The sequence below is a fragment of the Anser brachyrhynchus genome (genome assembly GCF_964034855.1).
Source record: "Anser brachyrhynchus genome assembly, chromosome: 2".
NCBI lineage: Eukaryota > Metazoa > Chordata > Aves > Anseriformes > Anatidae > Anser > Anser brachyrhynchus.
This window is the reverse complement of record NC_137695.1, coordinates 20,317,328-20,335,935: the sequence shown is the minus strand read 5'-3', so window position 1 is coordinate 20,335,935 and position 18,608 is coordinate 20,317,328. Positions and strand designations below refer to the sequence as shown.

Sequence of the window (18,608 nt, the reverse complement as noted above, 5' to 3'; positions counted from 1 at the left end):
GCAAGTCTGAGCCCTTAGTCTCATTAATATTATTGCACAAATCTGGCAGCTCTCTGGCAAAGTAGCCTGTCTGAAGTCAGATAGCAAATGGAAGGCAAGACCGGAGTTATAAGGCAAACCTAGCAGCGTCAACATGCCAAGCATCTACAAACATGCAAAACTTTTTGTATGAGGCCTTTCAGATGAAGTGTGAAGGCAAGTAGTCAGAGAAATGCAGTATCATAGATCATGAGAGTACTGTAATACTGGAAGGTCCCAGCTGAGATCAAACCCCCAGTAATTCTAGGCACCTTGCAAACAAGTGGAGAAACTATTCCGACTCAAACAGCTCACAAATTACATAAACAATAGAGAAGATAGAGAAAAGATTATAAAACTTTGTTATCTCTACAAGTGAACTAAAAGGTTTAAAGGAGACATTAATGAACTTCCTGGAAACTGTGATAGAAACATCATTCTTTTTAAAGCCATATTAAACATAGGCACATGTATACAAAGTTTTCTTATAACCCAGTTGCAAAATCTTTTATAAATCTACAATTTGCAAAAGTAGCATCAGAACTGCAATGCTAGGGAGCTCAGCTTCTTGACCTGTATTATCTCTACTACCCAGCAGCTACTTTGCTGGCAATGTATCCGTATCACAAAGGTGATCACAACCATTAGCTGGAAATGTGACCGGCTGACCAACAAAAGCTTGGCATTAACAAAGCAGAGTCCTGTACTTACGAGTATTTCTGTTCTTTTCTAATGGACAGCAAATTAATGTATTTCATAATATATTCCTTCTTGGCTTACCAGTCCCCATTAACCCATTAATTTCTGACCTTGCTACCTTCCACCAGAAGTATAGATTGTAGTAGAACATGCACAAATCAGTAGCTGTTTCTTATACTAACAGAAAAAAAAATATATATATATATATATTACAGTCAAGCTTCTGCTTTTTGCTAGTATTCAAACAAAAATGATTAATTGCAGCATCTGAAAAAAAAAAAAGTAAGATACTTTAACTTCAAAGGTCAAAATACATTCAAACATGCTATCTAACCTTTGAACTAACAAACAGATACAGGCATTACTGAAGATGCATACTCTTCAACTGTCCTTATAAAAAGCTACCTATGGCTTCCAAACATATGAAATAATTCAGTGGTATTGCTCTCCTATTCAAATTAGTGCATAGTTTTTTCACTTTCATCTACAAATTACACTCTCATTGATGGATGGCCTCAATAAACAGTCTAACAGTAATTGCTCTTTGTCAAGAGCTTGTAGGTGTTTGTATGAGTAAATTTGCATTCTTTTCTTCTCAGATTTTCTGATCAAGCAATATTTAACATAAAAATGGATTTGCCTCATACTAATGAACACTGGAAAAGACACATTCTTAATTGGAAATACTTTAATGGCGTCTGCTTTGCAAATGAGTAACTTTTGAGATGCAAGAGTACTATGTCAAAATACCATAATTTAAATAAACTGTATATTCAAAATACAGCTTTGCATAAACAACATACTCCTCCTTTGAAGGATATTAGAGTTCACTGAAACTACAAAATACACATTGCTCTTCCATAAGTGGTTCCATATGACTCTTACAATTATTTAGAGTATTTGTTTAAAGCATCTTCCAAATAACTAAGTTTACCAAAACTTAAGAACAAAATACCCATTGTTGAAATACATATATTAAAATTTCGCTCTTACTTGATAGATTCCTGTTTCATATATCAGGACATTGCAAAGCCATCAATTATTTTTCCAAGGATCACTATAACAAAGATTATTAGAGCAACTACTAGGAAGAACAGCAGTTCTGAATGGTACGCAACAGATCCATCATCCTTATTCCCCCTCATTTATAAACACAAGGACACGTCACACACAACTACATAGATGAACTCTCTGATAACAGAAATTAAATACACACAGCATGGAAACCCCAACCTATAGCATGGAGGGCACTTGATAACAGTTTTTACGAAGTATAAGAAAAGGAAAGGTCAAGCAAACAAAGTATAACCACAGAGATTCAACCCCAACCTGTTAGATAAAAGGCACCAAAGTACCATCAGAGCTTTAACCGCTGTAAGCGATGTAAGCCTGTACTTAAACTTCAGATCAAGTAGTACCAAAGCAGAGTCCCACCTAAGACCAATAAGCTTTAGGTCAGTTCTGAATTGCAGCGTGCCACTTGCTGAAGCATGAGTCGTCTCCCTTCCTAGAGACCTTCTCTACAGCATGTAAGACTGGCAGCTCACCACACACTTCAAGAGTTCTAATGTAACCCCCACACACTGCAGAACATTTCAAGGAAAGCTAGAAATGTGTGTAACAATGTATGTTCCTAAAATAATCTAAGTACAACTATGTGCATTGAAACAGGTGTTTCAAGTTTTGGCAGCACAGCATTTTTTATAACAAAATTCCTATTTCAGATAGATAGGCATTGACTGACCAAGTTTAGCCTGCAAGAAACAAGCATATGCTGTTGAACTTTTCTGCAAAGGTCAGCCATAGACTGTTTACCTCAACATGAAACAAATATTTTAAGAGGATTATAGGAAAATATTTCTGAAAAAAAAAAAATACAACATGCCTATAGTTTAAAATCTCTCTTTTTATGTATATATTTAAGGTGGTAAAGGTGAAAATAATAGCAATATATGAACAACATTCTGAATAATACTAAGATGAAATTTGGTTCTACATTTGTTAGAAATATCATTTTAACAAAGCGCATTATAAATGTCTCTAAAGATGAAAACATACTGAAATGCACTTAACAAGTGCACTTAACAAATGCACTTAAGGAGCATGGTACAAAGAACAATAAATATGTGTGTGTGTGTATCAAAATGTTCTGTAGTATTTGCAAGCCAAGCATCAAAGTACTCTTCAAAATTGACATAATAATAAAATCTTGAAGTGGAATACCACATGATTATATTCTACAACTAAAACTCATCTATTTTCTTTAACAAATCTGAGAAGCAAAATACAAAATAGTGTGAAGCACCAGAAGCAGGGATTTGGTAAATATCTATTTTAGTAATCTGAGACGTGAACAACATAACAGTTTTAAAAATAGGTTGTCATGATCTGTCACAGGATATTGCCTTTGGTAAACTACACAATTGAGAAGGACTTTGTTTGTTTTCTTATTACAAAATGCTGATCAGGTCCATAACCCTGAATAGAGAGCTGCATAATGGATAACTGTAATCTGGCAGGCCAATAATGAACGTAATAGGAGTCAGCACCAGATCCGGCACTTTCTTGGAGGAAAGAACCTGTATTCTGAGTTCTTATATTAAAACACTGCCTGAACACATCAGCGTCAAATATTTTCACCTTCTATCACTTTGATGCAAGTAAAAGACTCCATCTGAAAAGATACTCAACTGCTCTAGACTGCACGGTTACATCTCCAGATTAAGTTTTTACAGCACAACAATACCTATTTGACAACATCCATGGCCAGGTTTTCTTTTCATGTGCATTTCTGCAAGACTTGACATTTACAATACTTACGCATTGCAATAAGGTTTCTTTTCATATCCTTTGTAGTTATTCATGTTCAGAGCCATTTTGCAAACTTCACAGTGGAAACATCCTTTATGCCAGTACTGTAAAGAAATGTAAAGTAGAATTACTTACAAAGGCGATGTTTTGAAAGCTATTTTAGGGTACAGGAAACGTAAAAACACAATTACAGGTCAATATTTTTGGCCGTACATTATAGATTTCTGTAAACTACATCAAAGGAATCACTTTCAGGCGAAATTGAAGGAGCTTCCGAAACACTCTCAGAAATGCAAATTCTCTGCTGAAGCGAACACCAAGCCCTCAGCACGCTGACCTTGCCGGGACTGTTTTAAAGATAACAGGCGGGAGTTTGACATTTTTGTCTAGTTAAAGGGGTTCGGGGGGGGGGAGAAAAAAAAGCGTTTGCTAGGCACGCAATGCTGGGCGAACGGAACCACCAACTCCTGCGATGCTCGGCTCTTCGGCACGTTTAGCAGCAACTAAATTTAGCGCGTAAGGCGGCTCTGCCCCCGGCAGCTCCTTTCCTTCGCTCGCCGGGCCGCCCTGCCGGGGCGAGCAGCCCCCAGGGACGGGGCACGGCTGCCACCGGCCCCGTTGCGTAAGAGGCAGCCGGAGGCTCCCGGCCACCAGAAGGCACCGACCCCCGCAGCCTCGCCCGCAACTTCAGCCCTCGGGGAACCCGCCGGGGACCCGCGGCCGGCCCCGGGGCTCCGCGATGCCCCCGGCGGGCGTCAGCGAGCGCGGAACCGGCCCGGCCCCGAGCCCTGCGTCAGCGCCGTGACACGGCCGGCCACCGGCCCCGGCCCCGCGGGGCTGAGCCGGAGCGGATGGCGGTGCTTCAACCGCCACCTGCCTCCTCGCCCCGGAGCCGCCCGCCCCCGCCCCAGCACCTTGTCCAGGCAGTTGACTTTCTCGGTGGGATAGACCACTTTGCCACAGCGGGCGCACTGGGGGTTCATCTTGCGGCTCCTCTCGGGCTGCGGCTCCCTGCGGCCGAGGTTGCTGCTGCTGCTGTTGCTGCGAGGCGGGCGGCGCTGGACGGGGCTGCGGGCGGGCGATGTACCATGCCCCGGGACGCCGGGGGCTCCTCAGCGGCTGCGGGCGGGCGACGAGGTCACCGGCGGCTGGGGAAGGGAGCGGCGCTCCGGCTGACTGCGGCTCGGCAGCATGTGGGAGTGGGCGGGCGGGGAGCCGCTGCCTGTCGCCCCCGCCCGCTCGCCGCCCCGCAGCCACCCGCCCCCGCCGCCTCCGTGTGTGCCTGCGCGCTCGGCTCCCCGCGCCGCCGGCTGGGTGACTCACGCCGAGCCCCGCGCAGGCAGCAGCCGCAAGCCAAGCCCACGGGCGCGGCGAGACGCGACCCGCAGCGAGAGGGAGGGAGGGAGGGAGGGAAGGAGGGCGAGCGCCGCGCCGCAGCCGCCCGAGGGGGGCGAGATGGCCGGCTCCTGAGGCGGGGGGGAGCCCGGCTGCGGCCGCCTCCCGCCTGCACCTGTCGCAGGCCCGGCGGGAAACCCGCTGAGGGGACGGGCGCCCGCCCCTCGCCCCGCCGGGGGGCTCCCCGAAGTCAGGCCCGAGGCCGGGGTGGGGGTGTCCTGTGGGGGCCGGGGCGCTGAGGGGAGGCGTCCCGGGGCCCCGTGGAGGGGTCCCGGCCCAGTGTGACACGGGGGGGGAAAGTAATTTCGGGAGAAACGAGCGAGGCGTCTCGTTCCCCGAAAGGCAAAATGACACTGAGCACACCAAAACTTCTCGGGGGGGGGACATGTCCTCAGCCAGGTCTCAGGGAAATCGTTCCAGCAAAGCATCCCCTGCACTGGGAACTGTGGGAGTTTCACCAGGAGGGCTGTGCAATAGAAATGTCTCAGCCTGAATCAGGTTTTTACCCATCGCACCCATCAGTGGGGTAAGGAATTTCTCTACCTTGTCTCAGCTTTGTATCCCAATTACTTTTAATGCGTGACTTTTGCTGCCTTGCTGAGGCTGAGTATCCCAGGCATACAGGCAGTCCCACAGGAGACACTAATGTGCAGTACCATATCTCTGCAAGAACAGTAAATTCAGCTCCTTGGAGCAGGCTTTGGCCATTCATTTTTGATTCGCTCATTAGCGCTGTGGGAATGGTGCAGCAAGAAGTCATGCATTTTTCCTTAGGTGTGGACTTGTTTAACTACCTGGAATATAAACCATGCTGAGAAGAGTGCTTAAGCCAATGCAGTGCAGCCTTCTCTGAGGTAAGGGAGTGTTTTTTTTTCACTAGCGCAGCACTTTGTGTGGCTAACAGCAAGGACAAATTCTGCACATAGTTGAGCGTTATTAAGTAATCAGAATGCAGTCAGCTAAACTGGAATACTTGGCAATAATTCTTCCTTGGCAACCCAACTTTTATGCACTGACTGGTTAAAGGCGTGGGGAGAAAGACTAATTTCATTGAAATTAATAATATATGTGATTAAATGAGAAATACCTAATCAGGCTTTAAATATTATATGACAGAAGTTGTAATGCTGCTTCTGCCTCATCTAGACATAAACATCTGGCACCCAGTGAAACTCATAATGTTGAGATGCTGGCTGTGCTGCAAGCAACAGGAAAGCAGATTTGCAGGCAGTCTTGTAAATGCTTATTGTCTGCTCTGGCTCTTGGTGCAGTAGAAATTAGAGCAACTGCTGACCAGCTAGGTTCCCATTCCTGCAGTCTGCAGTCTGGTCCATTTCAGGGCCACTGCTAGCAATTTGCAGATTTCAAAAGTCCTGAATCATATATATATTTTTATTTATTTATTTATTTATTTATTTATATTTACTGCTGTTAACCAATTGTTCTTGATATGGAATGTAAGATTTTTCTTCTCAGTGTTCATCACATTTAACAGCATGATTATTTGTCATAAACACTTGAAGACCAATTTTGCCTCAGCTTCTTGTCGTCTAGAATTTACCTGATAGAAGTATGTGCATGCATGCCCTGCAGTGCAGAGGCAGCAAGTCTCATAATCTGCTGCCTCTGTGCCGTACAGATTGCCTTACACTTTCTGTTGGATGGTCTGACTGGAGGTGGACAATGGCTTTTATTCAAGGAACTCTGAATGCCAGGCATTGCCTATGTTGGTAAAGAAAACTTGAACACATGCTAACTCTGTTCTGCAGAAACCCTCATTTGTGGATCCAAGACCACAGCTGAGTTGGCTTAGGCCCAATACATAGTAATCAATCTCCATTCTGCAATGGCTACAGTGTAGTGAGGTAGCAAGTCTGTAATAGGAACTGGGATAGAGACCCAACTAAACTAATTTCACAGGGACACTGGATGTTACCTATGTGGAAAAATAAAATAAAATCTTTCTGATGGCTTATGGGTGAAAAGGCTCCATAGCTCATTAGAAATAATTATAGGCATACAGCTGCCCCAAACTGCTAATATAAAATCTTTGAGATGGAGGTTTCTTTCTTGGAAACTCCAGTTCATTGTAATCACATTCAGCACCTTCTCCTCACCATATGGACACAAATCATTTGGATATTACTCTCCATCTCAATGCTACCATAAAATCTCCTTCCTTATTCTTACAGGGAAACTTTTTATTAACCAAAAGATTGACACTAAACTTTGAATAATAAAAAGGAATATCTGCAGCTGTATCTCAATTGAGTATTTTGACAGTATAAAAGCATTCCAATATTTATCAGTATTTCAGGATTTTTTTATTAACTTTTCTTAGTTTTCTCCACATGGAAAAAAAATAGGGTCTTCATTTCCATGGCACAGAGGTCTTCCCTCATCAGTTACTACTGTACTGAAAAGCAGGTTCTTCTGCTCTTTACGAACCAATGTGAGAGAAACATTTACTTCCCCCATGACTGTCTGTGAGAAAGCAGTGAAACATTACTCATCAATAGCCTTTCTGTTTTCTGAGGAGGTAATGATGCAATCTTAAAGTCCAACAAAGCAAAATGTAACAACCCTGCTATGTCAGTAACTAAGAGGGTGTAAACCAAAGACTGCCAAGCACAGAAGGGCAAAGACCTTGCACTCTAGATAAAGAGCTGTTCTCACAAGCTTGATGACTGTGGTAGATGGTAGACCTCTGATTAGGTTTGAGAATTTATTCCAAACTGGTATTTATTGGCAAGTTGTATCCCAAGATCTTAAGCAATTGTACTTACCTCATTCAGGGCATTTCAGGGCTGTTTGTCTAGCCTAGATGATCAAAATTGGGTGTTTAGCTGAGCAGTGCAAATCAGGAACACCTGCAACTAGATGCTTTTTTTCAGCACACTTATGGAAGTCTAAGAGAGAAAGACCTTCCTGGGCAGCATAGTTATAACATTAGAAGTATTGTGACAGAATAGAAGAGTGACTAATACTGAGGTTCCTACATCTAAGGGGTAATGCCATTACCAACAGCACTTTATATTTGTTTATTTGATGGAAAAGGTTTCAGTGCTCCTTTCAGTTCATTTGAGTGATAAACATGTAAGTGTGTGCTGAATAAAAAAAAAAAAAAATGTTGATAGGTGATTTCACTTGTTGAGACTGAGTTTTACCCATGATTTCACTTGTTGAATTTTACCTGAGACAGAAAAGTTTTGAAACTGTTAAACTAGAAAGTTATTCTATGTTATTGGAAGTAACTTGACAATATCTTCAAAGAGATGACCCATAGAAACTTATTTCTATGGTAATAGGGTTCTCAGTTTTAAATCTTCTTGAAGGTTTCTTGTAAACTTCCTCAGCTCTTACCTATAAAATAGGCCCTTTGTGTCCCATCTCCTATGGCTGAGGTTAAGACCTGTTAGAACCATGAAGTTAACTTCTAAGCATAGCAAGAAAGTAAAGGCTTCTGTTTTGGATCTTAGTACTTCCCAGGCCATACACAAAAACACAGAAAAGCTGCTCACTGCCATTTTGTGATCAACTGAAGGCATTGTCTTTTCACCAGAACTTCTACAAATGAAGTCTGCCCATAATATTACCGATGTACAGAGTCCTATTGGACAAAATGTGCGTTCCCATAAATAAGACAAATGTGGTTTTCTATCATTCAGATATGTATTCATTTAATTACATTAAAAAAAAATGCTGAATGTGGTATGCCTTGAATAACAGCTGATATCCCACTTGCAGTGTCTTCAGTCAGTCATTCCTGAATAAATACAACAATATAGTTTTATATTCTGAAGGACTGTTGTAAAAATAATGTTTGGCACGTCTCACCGATTTTTCATATCAGATCTGTTCTTTATGCAGGTATAAAAGGTGGGATAGTTAACAAGTTCAGGTTAATATAGTCAAAACACCACCTTACTACTGTGACCAGCTCATAAGGTTTGGGTATAAGCTCCAGCAGATAACAGATATTGTATCATGTTTAAGTGGAAGGATGATCTAGTGGTTAAGGCACTGCATGGAGAATTGCAGATGAAGCCTCTGAGCAGTACTGCAATACAGACAAATTATACTGAAAGAGGTTTTGTGAAGCTCTGTGGCTGTCCTTAATTATGTAGGAAGGGAAAACATTAAACCTGTATTGGTTGGCACAGGAGTTGCCAGTCAATTTTTGACCCTTACTATTTGAACTTACATTTAACTACATAAAAGAAGAAACTGCATAGTTACATTTCAAATAGGAACAATGCAACTTTAATGTGACCTTGTTTAGAGCTACCCAGGGTGCTGTTAGAGAAAAGTGCTTTTAAATTCTCTGTGTGTAAGAGTAATTTATACTTTTCGTATGCAAGGGTCATTGAAAGTGTATTTTCAACTTCAGCTTTAGAAAAGCTAAATCCAAAAGTGAATGTTCTCCTATCAAAACTGAGACAAAGCCGGCAATGGTTAGACTTTATTATGTTCTGTAATATGATCCAAACAACCCTCTGTAGTAGAATCTCAATGTGCATTCCCAGAATTAGCCAATCTTTAGCTATTCAGATTAATCTTATAGAGTAAGGGAATAGTATAACGAAAATTGTCAGTCAATCACCAGCACTTTTTTCTGTTCCTAGGGTTTCTTCACTCAAAAACCACACAGACTGAGTACTGCATCCTGCAACAGCCATCTGCTTAGCAGATACATGAAAAAATAGTAATCAAAAGTCAGCATGAGAACAGAGTTGTATGAAAGAATGGGGCTTTTATTCTCTTACTATTAAAGTTGCCCTGGAAGTTTCTATTATTTTATGCACGGAGTCAAGATTTTCCCCTGTTAATGGATCTTCCAGGATACCTGGCTGATAATTTCTCTTCAAATTATGAAAAGGAAAAAAAGAAAAAATAAAGTTTTACTTTTATGTACAACTGAAGAAAAAGGTTACTGTAATAAAGCTTAGTAAAAAAGGGTTGGTTGCTTGGGTTATGCTGAGCAGAAGGTTGTCAACCTCATTTGGGTTTGCTTGAACCTAGGGGTAGCTGATTTGTGAGCAAAAAGCAGTTTGAAAACTCCATTCTGGTGCAGATCTTATTACCTGTGTGCATATGTGTTGTTTCAGAAAAAGCAGCTGGGCATCAGTGAAGCACTCTATAATTCAGGGGCGCAAAACAGGTGCAGTTTTGTGGATAGCAATACACAGCCTGTTTTGAGAATTTGGCAATGCATGCTTAAGTGTTAGCTTTCTTAGCTGGCATATCCAGAGATGGAGGTAAATGAGCGCAACTAGGAGGCTATAACCGTATACCCAGCACTTTGTAAATTGTGTCTTCTGAGATTTGGGAGAAACATTCAGCCTGAGTTCAGTAACATATTCTAACATCAGAGGCTGAGTTGCCTGTGCACCCTCCACATTAATCTTACATGGTATATAGTTTTAAAGGAATGAGCAATGCAAACAGGTGCAGGCAGAGCACAGTGTTCCTTGCTACCAAAGCTGCACCAGTCCCAGTGCCTCATTTCAACCATTCATTCTATCATTTAGTTTGCAGACAGAGGTGAGGAACTCAGTGAACCCAAAACAGTGTTTGCATAGAAAGTAGCCTGAAATCTGGAAGCCTTCAAACTGAATTTCCATATTCAGTGACAGAGCTTAGAAGAAATACACATTATTAGTATTATCTTTTTTTGTTATTGCTCCTTTCTCTGTGATATAGTCTCTCTAATTTTTCAATTCAGTTACAACTCAGAGGATGTTCCAGCCACAAAAACAGAGCAAACCTTTTATGTATATTGCATTGAAAGCATTGGGAAATTTTCTACCAGCTCTAAAGTTTAACTGTTTTCCATCCCCTCCTAGTCAGAATCATGTTTTGCAGGAATAATTAATAAATAAATAAATAAATAAATGATTAGGGGAGTTAAAATAAATATTTTATTCAATAAATTGATTAATTTTCATGAAAAGTTGATACGGGGATGAAAAGTCATCAGCACAGCTCTTGGAGAAGCTGAAGGAAAAGGTTGTCTTCAGTCACCTCCATTACCCAATGTCAGGAGTCAAAACGAGTTGCTTAATCCCAATCCAAACAGATTTCCAAAACTTCTACCACCACAGAAAACCAATCCAACACAGTCCAGGCAAAAGGTCCCATGCTAGAATGTCAGCTGAGCAGCTGTGGAAGGACAAAATGTTAATTATTCATTCCATTTTAATAACCGTCACTTTTTATTTGCTGTGTTGAGTTAAAAAAAAAAAATAGGTTTTGCTTATGAAGATGAAATGGAAATAAAAGATTATTTGTTAATTGTGGATATTGTTTACTGGCCTATGTTTAGCCTGAGAACAAAATAGGAATTTAGAGATAGAATTAAGGTTCTAAACTGAATTTTAAAAACTAATAAGAGGCTTCTGGTAGCTTTGAATAAAAGCACAACAATGGCATTATTCATACTCTTGTCTATGCAACTACTTTCCCATTATTTCCAGAAATAGTAGTTGAGTAGCTTCCTGCCTAAATAAAGAGTTCACGTAGATGGAAAATAGTCTATAAAGCTTTTTAAAATACGGTTTCCTTTTTTAAACTGAATGACACGGTGAAATACAGGAAGGGTTGGGCTGTGATTGGGCCGGATTCTTGAATTTAATGTTTTAAAAGGTTACGTGACCGCTTCAGTGTAACTAAATACACCTACTCTGTAGATGGCCTGGGAGTATCATAGGGAATATGCTTCCTCCGTTACCAAAAGAAACAGCCAGTTGTAGTAAAGATGCAGAATTATTAACAAGCCCAAATCCAGGCTGCAGAGGAAACTGTATTTCCAACCCTCCTAGTAAGATTTTGAAATTATAGCCTTCACAGTGCAGACCTGTCAAATCTCACACATTGAGAGGGAGTCTCTCACATTCGGCTCCCAACGTACCTCCCCTGCAGCTAGACCTGTATCACACTCATTTGCAACACTGCGCCGTGGCTTCTCTCCCATTCCCTAACCCCATGTGCTAGGCACAGCTGGATGACCCCCTCTGCAGCCAGCCAAGCAGCTGCCACTGCCGTGTGGGACCCGGGAGCAAGAGAGGAGGAGGATGTGCTGTGCAGCATCACTGACCTGCTGAAAAGAAGGATGGATTCCAGGAGAATTCCTGGAAATATTAGCAAAATCCCTGTCCAGAAAGCAAAAATAAAATCTCTTTGTAGATCAATGTTAGTATTTTTCCAATAAGTGTTACTTTTTAACTCTTCACTTTTGAACATAGATAACACAAGCTCCAAAAGTATGAAAATAAATAAAATCTTGTGTTTTTAAATTATAATCTATTAAAAAATGGAAAAAAAAAAAAAGAAAAAAAAACACCATTCAGACATTCAGATACATTACAGGCTTAGGTCAGCAAGACAGTTACTCGTGATAGTCTTCTCCCAGCAAGAATAAGAACATTGGCTTCTGCAGCACTGTTACTGGTCCCAAGCTTGCAAAGCATGCTCAGAGAGTAGGAGGCAGAATTAAGGAACACTCACCTTCCTCAGCCTACCCAGAGAGGCTAAAAACAAAACAAACACTGCTAAAAGCAAAACAAGTCTCTACAATAGGGTTAGCAAAGCCCATCTCACTTTAAGCTCAGCTCAGACACTTTAAGGATGTGGCTCTGAGTTCTGCCTTATTCCTAAATTTTTAACAGCAAAGCTTCAAAGAATTGAAAGGTTGGGGGCAAAAGGCTGAGGCAGAGACTCAGTCCTCTCCTTCACCACCATATGGTTCTCTAGTGACCTGAAAGGTACTATTTATTGCCTGATACACTGCTGCTTTCATTGAAAAGACAGGGATAACAACCTAAAAGGAAAGACTCCTCTCTCTCCAATATCTTTTAGTATGTATTTTTATAGGCTACTTTACCTGGCCCAGAGCAAAGTCTAATTTGTACCATCTTCCTAAATACAAAGCTGTCATATTGGATGGAGATAAACATAATCTGATCTTCTATTTGTTTATCTGAAATTAAATATAACTGCATTAGAAATTTAATAATAAATCCAGCTCAAGTTTTTTAAACAGCTTGACTATTTTAACTGGTAATATTATGCTGTGAATAGACATTTTGCTGTATATACAGACACTTTGTACTGTGGAAAATCTGTCATCTCTTTAGTCTGAACCTATTATCTGTATTTATTTCCTCTCTGCAATAGATGGCATAGGGAATACCAGCTCCAATGCCACTGTCATGAAAAAGATAGTCTAAAACTCAAGTGCCTTTCTTTTCATCAGATCTCTGCACTTGCTCATTAATAAAAAATTAGAAGAGAAGGAAGAAAACAAGTAAATATTCAGCCAAAAATTCAACTGAATACTTTAGACCTTGAGTAAGATTCTCAGTAACCTTGCATTTTGGAGTTCTTTGTTTCTTTTAGATATGGTACAAAGACATACACAAAGCAAGGAAGAACTTCAGAAAGAGACTACTTAACTTTTCTTCCTTTAAACTTCAGAATTAGAGCTAGCACATTAACTAGAGTCTCCAGAAGTAAATGGAGAACATCATATCACATAAATGAAATTTTCTAACATGTAATTGAGGATTTTCAGTGTGAAGTTCTCATTTTTCCCTGACAGCTTTCTATGAATTATCTTAAATGGTATCTTAGAAAAGGCAATTATTATGTGGAGCATTAAGCAGTGCGCAAATATTGGTACATTGCAGAGATGCCAGTTAATTTTCCCTTGACTACTGAACCATAAATAAAGGAAAACAGCATTGTTCTAGAGTTATACAGCAGCAAGCAGAGTTTGTATTGCCATGTGAAGGATACAGTTTTGGAACATACCACAGAGGGAATTATCATGATGTTCTGTTATACGTTTGTTTATTTCATTCCCATTATAAAGCCCTAATGGTTTTGCTGTGTCTGCACCTTCCCCTGCTGCACTTTGCAGACCAAACACTCTGGCTGTCCATGGTGGCTTGGCAGCAGAGTACGTTTCAAATTAACATGAGAGTGACCTACTTGATCCGTCAAGGGAAGGAGGGAAAACTCCAGAGCATTTCAGAGTGCCCAGCAGCGTGACTCATCAAGGAAGTCTGAGCTGCCCATACCCAGCACAGCAATTGTCTAAGACAGCAGTCAGCCAGCAGCAGCAGCATCTCCTGCCTCGGAACAGAGAGCTCTCTTATAGAGGATTAGCACTGCAGCCCTGACATAACCACTGCTATTGTTCTAACAGTTAGAGAGCTGCCCAAATGAGCCCTAAAGCACCCAATCTCCCCCAGTTTTCCAGCTTTCATAGGCAGCCTGCTTCTTCCACCCCAAACTAGGGCCTTGCTCTGACAGCATTAGCTAGGTACAAACCCATGGCTGGCATCTCACACCTGCCTTGCTGCCAGCAGCATGGGTCTGGGCTGCCAGTGCTGCAGCGTGCCCTGCTGCCTCCAACCACATGCATCGGTGCTCTTACTACTGCTTTTTCCTTTAGAGCTCCTGCATTCTAGCTAGTAAAGAGAAACACAGTTCAAAGCCACCAACTTTTCCAGGACGGCATCATCTGAAGCAAGCAGGAGGGTATCCTTCTAGCTCTCCTTTCTTCAACCACAGCCTGATTGAAACATTCTCCCATCTGGCTTAATTACATCCCCACCGGCACTCCTAACATGGGGTTGGAGTTAGTCAATCCCTCTGCTAAGAGAGAGCAACAAATAACTCCAGATATCAGGTAGGACTCTCCTTCTTTATAGTGCCTCACAAACGAGCGGCAAACAAGTAAGGCAAGGACCAAGGGCTTGCAGGATAGCTGTTGTGCCCAGGAATGTAGATGTGGAGGTTGAATGCTGCTGGGGACTGCAGCCCAAGCCTCCCTCCGGAGGAAGTCTTCAGACCAAAGTGATGTTGACATAGTTTGCTAGTCTGCTTGGGCTTGATCCAGCGCATGCTGAAACCAACTGAAAGACTCCCACTAATATCCGTGTGGGTTAGATTAGAGTTTAAATACAATAGACTATTTAATGTGCGCTAAGGAGGAGGTTCAGCATAAACAGAAAACAGTCTCGTTGGTTACATGCTGGCACCAATTTTAAATGTCATAAGCTCTTTTCACAGCACCAGTTGGTGCAAGTGGACAGGAAGCTACTGCGCCAATGTTATGTGTAGCTATGATTTTTCCTTCATCACAGTTAATTCTTTGATTAAAGAGAAGGCCAGATTTCTGGGGGCCATTTCAGATACTGTTGTTCTGAATTAAATTTTAGGACTGTTTATCTCTAAAATCCTGATAAATAGGTGTTAACTACTCTATGCCAGCTTTCAAAGAGTCTCCTAGCAAAACCAAATTCTTTGTGCTTGCAGAAAGCTTATTAAATAGTGCAACACCCTGGAAACCGAACAATGGGAAAACTTCCAAACAAAACATAGATAGTAGTAAACTTCCCCACTTTGATGTTATCAAAATGACTTCAGGAGGAAAAATGTCAACGTGACATTTACACTTCTTGGTGTAGAAAATACATGCCCCTCCAATTATTGTTCAGAAATGGTGCCGCAGCCCACATGCTCACAGCCACAACACATACTGCACCTGAAGAGCCTGAGCAAAAGGGCATCTCTACCATTTTTTTTTCTAGATTTTTCTGAGCTGGCACTTGCCTGCCAATTTCCTTTGCTCAGCCTGTATTCCAATTGGCATAAATATTGAGGTCAATGTATAAATATCACTCTGGATAAATGCTCTGTATAACTGCAGTACATTTAGTCTCCATAAATCCAGTTAAATAAGGCAGGATTGCACAGCAGATCAAATGTTATATCCTATCAGAAAACTTTCCCCGTAAGCAAAAGTGAAATTGCACTTACCCATATCTAAACTGGGATAGATAATACAGCCAGTTCTACCATCAAGATCATCTTAACACCAAATCAATCAGTCACTTAGTCCAAAAGGTGTTTTTAACTCATGCCTTCATACTACCCCTCATGCCTCTGCAGTGGGAGAGTGACGGCTGTCAAGTCTTTTGCTTAGTGTTATGCAGTATTTCAGAGAACTGTCCTACTCTGTAAGGGTACTAGCCCTATTTTAGAAAAAATAAAATCAGAATGCACCAAAAAAAATGGAATCTGTCCTCAAAAGTTTGTTGCATTTAATTTTTTTTCAACCCAAATATGTTCCTCTTATTAGGTACACTTTTTTTTAACACTTGCAATACCCTAAAAAGTTCCTTATCGTCCTAGAAAGGGAGAAAATAGAAAAAATCATTAAGGAAAGAAATCATTACATGTGAGTTGCAGTTGCAAAATTAATCCACTCAGCTAATGATAGATCAGAAAACCCACAAGCTGTCAGATTTTCAAATTATACAAAAATTTGCCAAGTATATCCTAATAATTACATATAATAACTGTCATGTGAAATTTCTCTTCTTTTTTTGCTCTTCTTAACTAACCTGCAAATTGTTCCAAATGCAAGTCAAAACCTTCAGCTCACCTACCAGACTACCCCAAATACAAACCACACATTTCTTTTAGACAATATATTCCTAACAATAATAATAACAATAATAATAACAACTAAATGCGACTTACAGAGCTAAGTTATACAACACTATTAACAAAGTTAGGGACAACAGACAGTAAATTCCAGCACAAAATTATGTGTGACATCAAACCTATTTGTTACAAAATAATGAGAACTATAATAATGAGAATTAATAACAATGAGACCACATCCTATTTCCAGCTCTCACAACTACAGCAGATTAAGAAAGATCTAAGCCTGGCAAGCTTTAAGCTCACTTTTGTGATTCTGGCTGTTCTGAATAGATTTATTTTCCTCTTGTCAACAGGTTTTTCTTGGACCAAGACAGAAGATATTTTTATTATTATTATTTTATTTTATTATTAATTAAATCCAAGCTACATGTTAAAAAAAAACTTGTAAGGTTAAGGATAGCAAAGCATTGGAATAAACTGCCTGGCAGGGGTGGTGATGGAATCTCCATCCTTGCTGGGTGTTAATAACAGCATAGCCAGTGTTGAAGTTAGCCAGTGTTGAGTAAGAGGCTGAAGGAGGTGATGCCCTGAGGTCCCTCCCAACCTGAACCACTCTATGATTTTAAACTAGTATCAAGAATAGTGCAGATACCTCTGATCTTGCCTTGAGACAAGAATTGGGACTGGTCAACTATTTGAAGTACCTTTCAGCTCAATGATTAGATTAGATGATTTCTCCATGTTGATTGTGTCTCAACATCCACCCAGCTTTATTTGAGAGGGAATTTCCTTTGTAATTCATGAGCCTTTCTGCTGTTAATGAGCCAGCAGTGGGCCTAAGCCACATCAGAGGGTAGCAAAGAGCCCCATTAGCACGACAAGAATCTGAGGTGACAGGAAAGAGGATCTGGGCAGGTGCAGATCCAACCTTGCAAAATTTACAGTGGCCTTAAACAAATGTGAAATTTTGAAATGTAAAAAAGACACTTCTCAGGCAAAAATATTCTAAGTTGGAATGAAGATTGTGTGTGTCTCTTAGATAAGAGAATGGGAAAGGAATTTAATTTAATGTCTTCTCTTCAAAGTGCTTCATTTAAGTCTTTAAGAAGACAGTATTTCATTCTACTAAAATAAAGGCAAGTGAAATTCATTCTAAATATTAAAATACCCTAATATCCAACTGGTCTGTAAACAAGTCATACATTAGTTCAGCTAGATAGCTTCTCAATTTTCCTAGTCACTGAAGCAGTGACAATATCAGTTGTCTGAAGAGAGGACTAAGTACTGGCTTTTTTTTTGGTCCTATATTTTATTTTATTTTATTTAGTTGTAAGGAAACAGCGGCAAAGTTACTTAGGTGGTTTAAAATGTATGTTTACATTTCTGGAAGCTTTATTACGTGTAAAGAGATTTTTTTAAGTGCATGTCTTCCTGGAAGAGACCAAAACATTTTATTCAGAGGCAAAAATACTTGAAATGTTGTGGGGTATTTTCCATTTTAACTATAATAGTTCATGTTTACAGTTCACTCAGGATAATGAATGACTGCTTATAATTAAGAATTTCACGTGATTTTATTCTGTACACCATCCAACTTTGAAAATTGTGTGTTTACTCTTGCCCAGCATTGTCCCAGTCTACTTTTTGTGCCTGCTTTAGTGATGGATTGGAACGTTGTTCCCTGACCATCTCAAGGATGGTTAATATTTTGGATTACTCCTTAACAGAAAACAGGAGGCATTTACCCACAGGAAATGCTGATAGAAAAGAATATTCATTGAGTGTACTCTCTATGTATGTAGAAATAGTAGGAATAGTGTAATTCTAAGGTCCATAAGGAGCTTGTGTAAGGTCCATAACGGAGCTTGAATGAATGTATTTACCTCCCCCCAAACTGATGAGTGCTCTCTGCATAAGAAGTCCTGAATAACCTGAGAAGAATATGTATATTTAAGTAAGCTAAATGTTTGCTTAGTAGAAATTGTGTGGCCATCATATTTTACTTAGTCTCTGATTTTACTATTATATTTAAAGCTATTTTCCTTAATAAATTAAAACATTGGTTTGGAATTCAGGTGAAAGAGAAGAATTGCAGATTTTTCTTTTCTTTTGTCTGTCTGGAAGAGGCATTAGTTTCATCAATCAGTGCAGAGATTGGAGCAATTTATCTAATATGGAAATGCCTCCATCTAAAATGCAGTAAACACTAAAGTCCAGAGTAGGTA

At 40.4% G+C, this 18,608-nt stretch overlaps 2 protein-coding genes across 9 annotated transcripts in view; one reads left to right on the top strand and one right to left on the bottom strand.

The window, feature by feature from the left end:
- Window positions 1-4,810, bottom strand: part of NEBL (nebulette) — a 260,561-nt gene extending 255,751 nt beyond the window's left edge. For 3 of the 8 annotated variants that reach the window (XR_013945801.1, XR_013945802.1, XM_080578264.1), the window contains exon 1: window positions 3,538-3,632. Coding sequence is in view for 2 of the 8 variants with exons in the window: in XM_080578265.1 (XP_080434391.1) it covers window positions 3,538-3,632; window positions 4,443-4,511 (164 nt within the window). In the remaining 6 variants the exon portion in view is untranslated. Of the gene's footprint in view, window positions 1-3,537; window positions 3,633-3,741; window positions 4,417-4,442 lie in introns of those variants that run through there. The other 5 variants (XR_013945800.1, XM_080578262.1, XM_080578265.1 and 2 more) reach the window with 4 other exon arrangements.
- On the top strand, window positions 4,380-12,580 carry LOC308189454 (uncharacterized protein; the record flags this gene model as incomplete). Its single annotated transcript, XM_080579497.1, has 3 exons — window positions 4,380-5,449; window positions 5,698-5,777; window positions 9,549-12,580. The coding sequence occupies one exon, from the start codon at window positions 4,380-4,382 to the stop codon at window positions 5,160-5,162; it is 783 nt and encodes a 260-aa protein (XP_080435623.1). The 3' UTR covers window positions 5,163-5,449; window positions 5,698-5,777; window positions 9,549-12,580.
- Window positions 12,581-18,608: the final 6,028 nt, after the last annotated feature.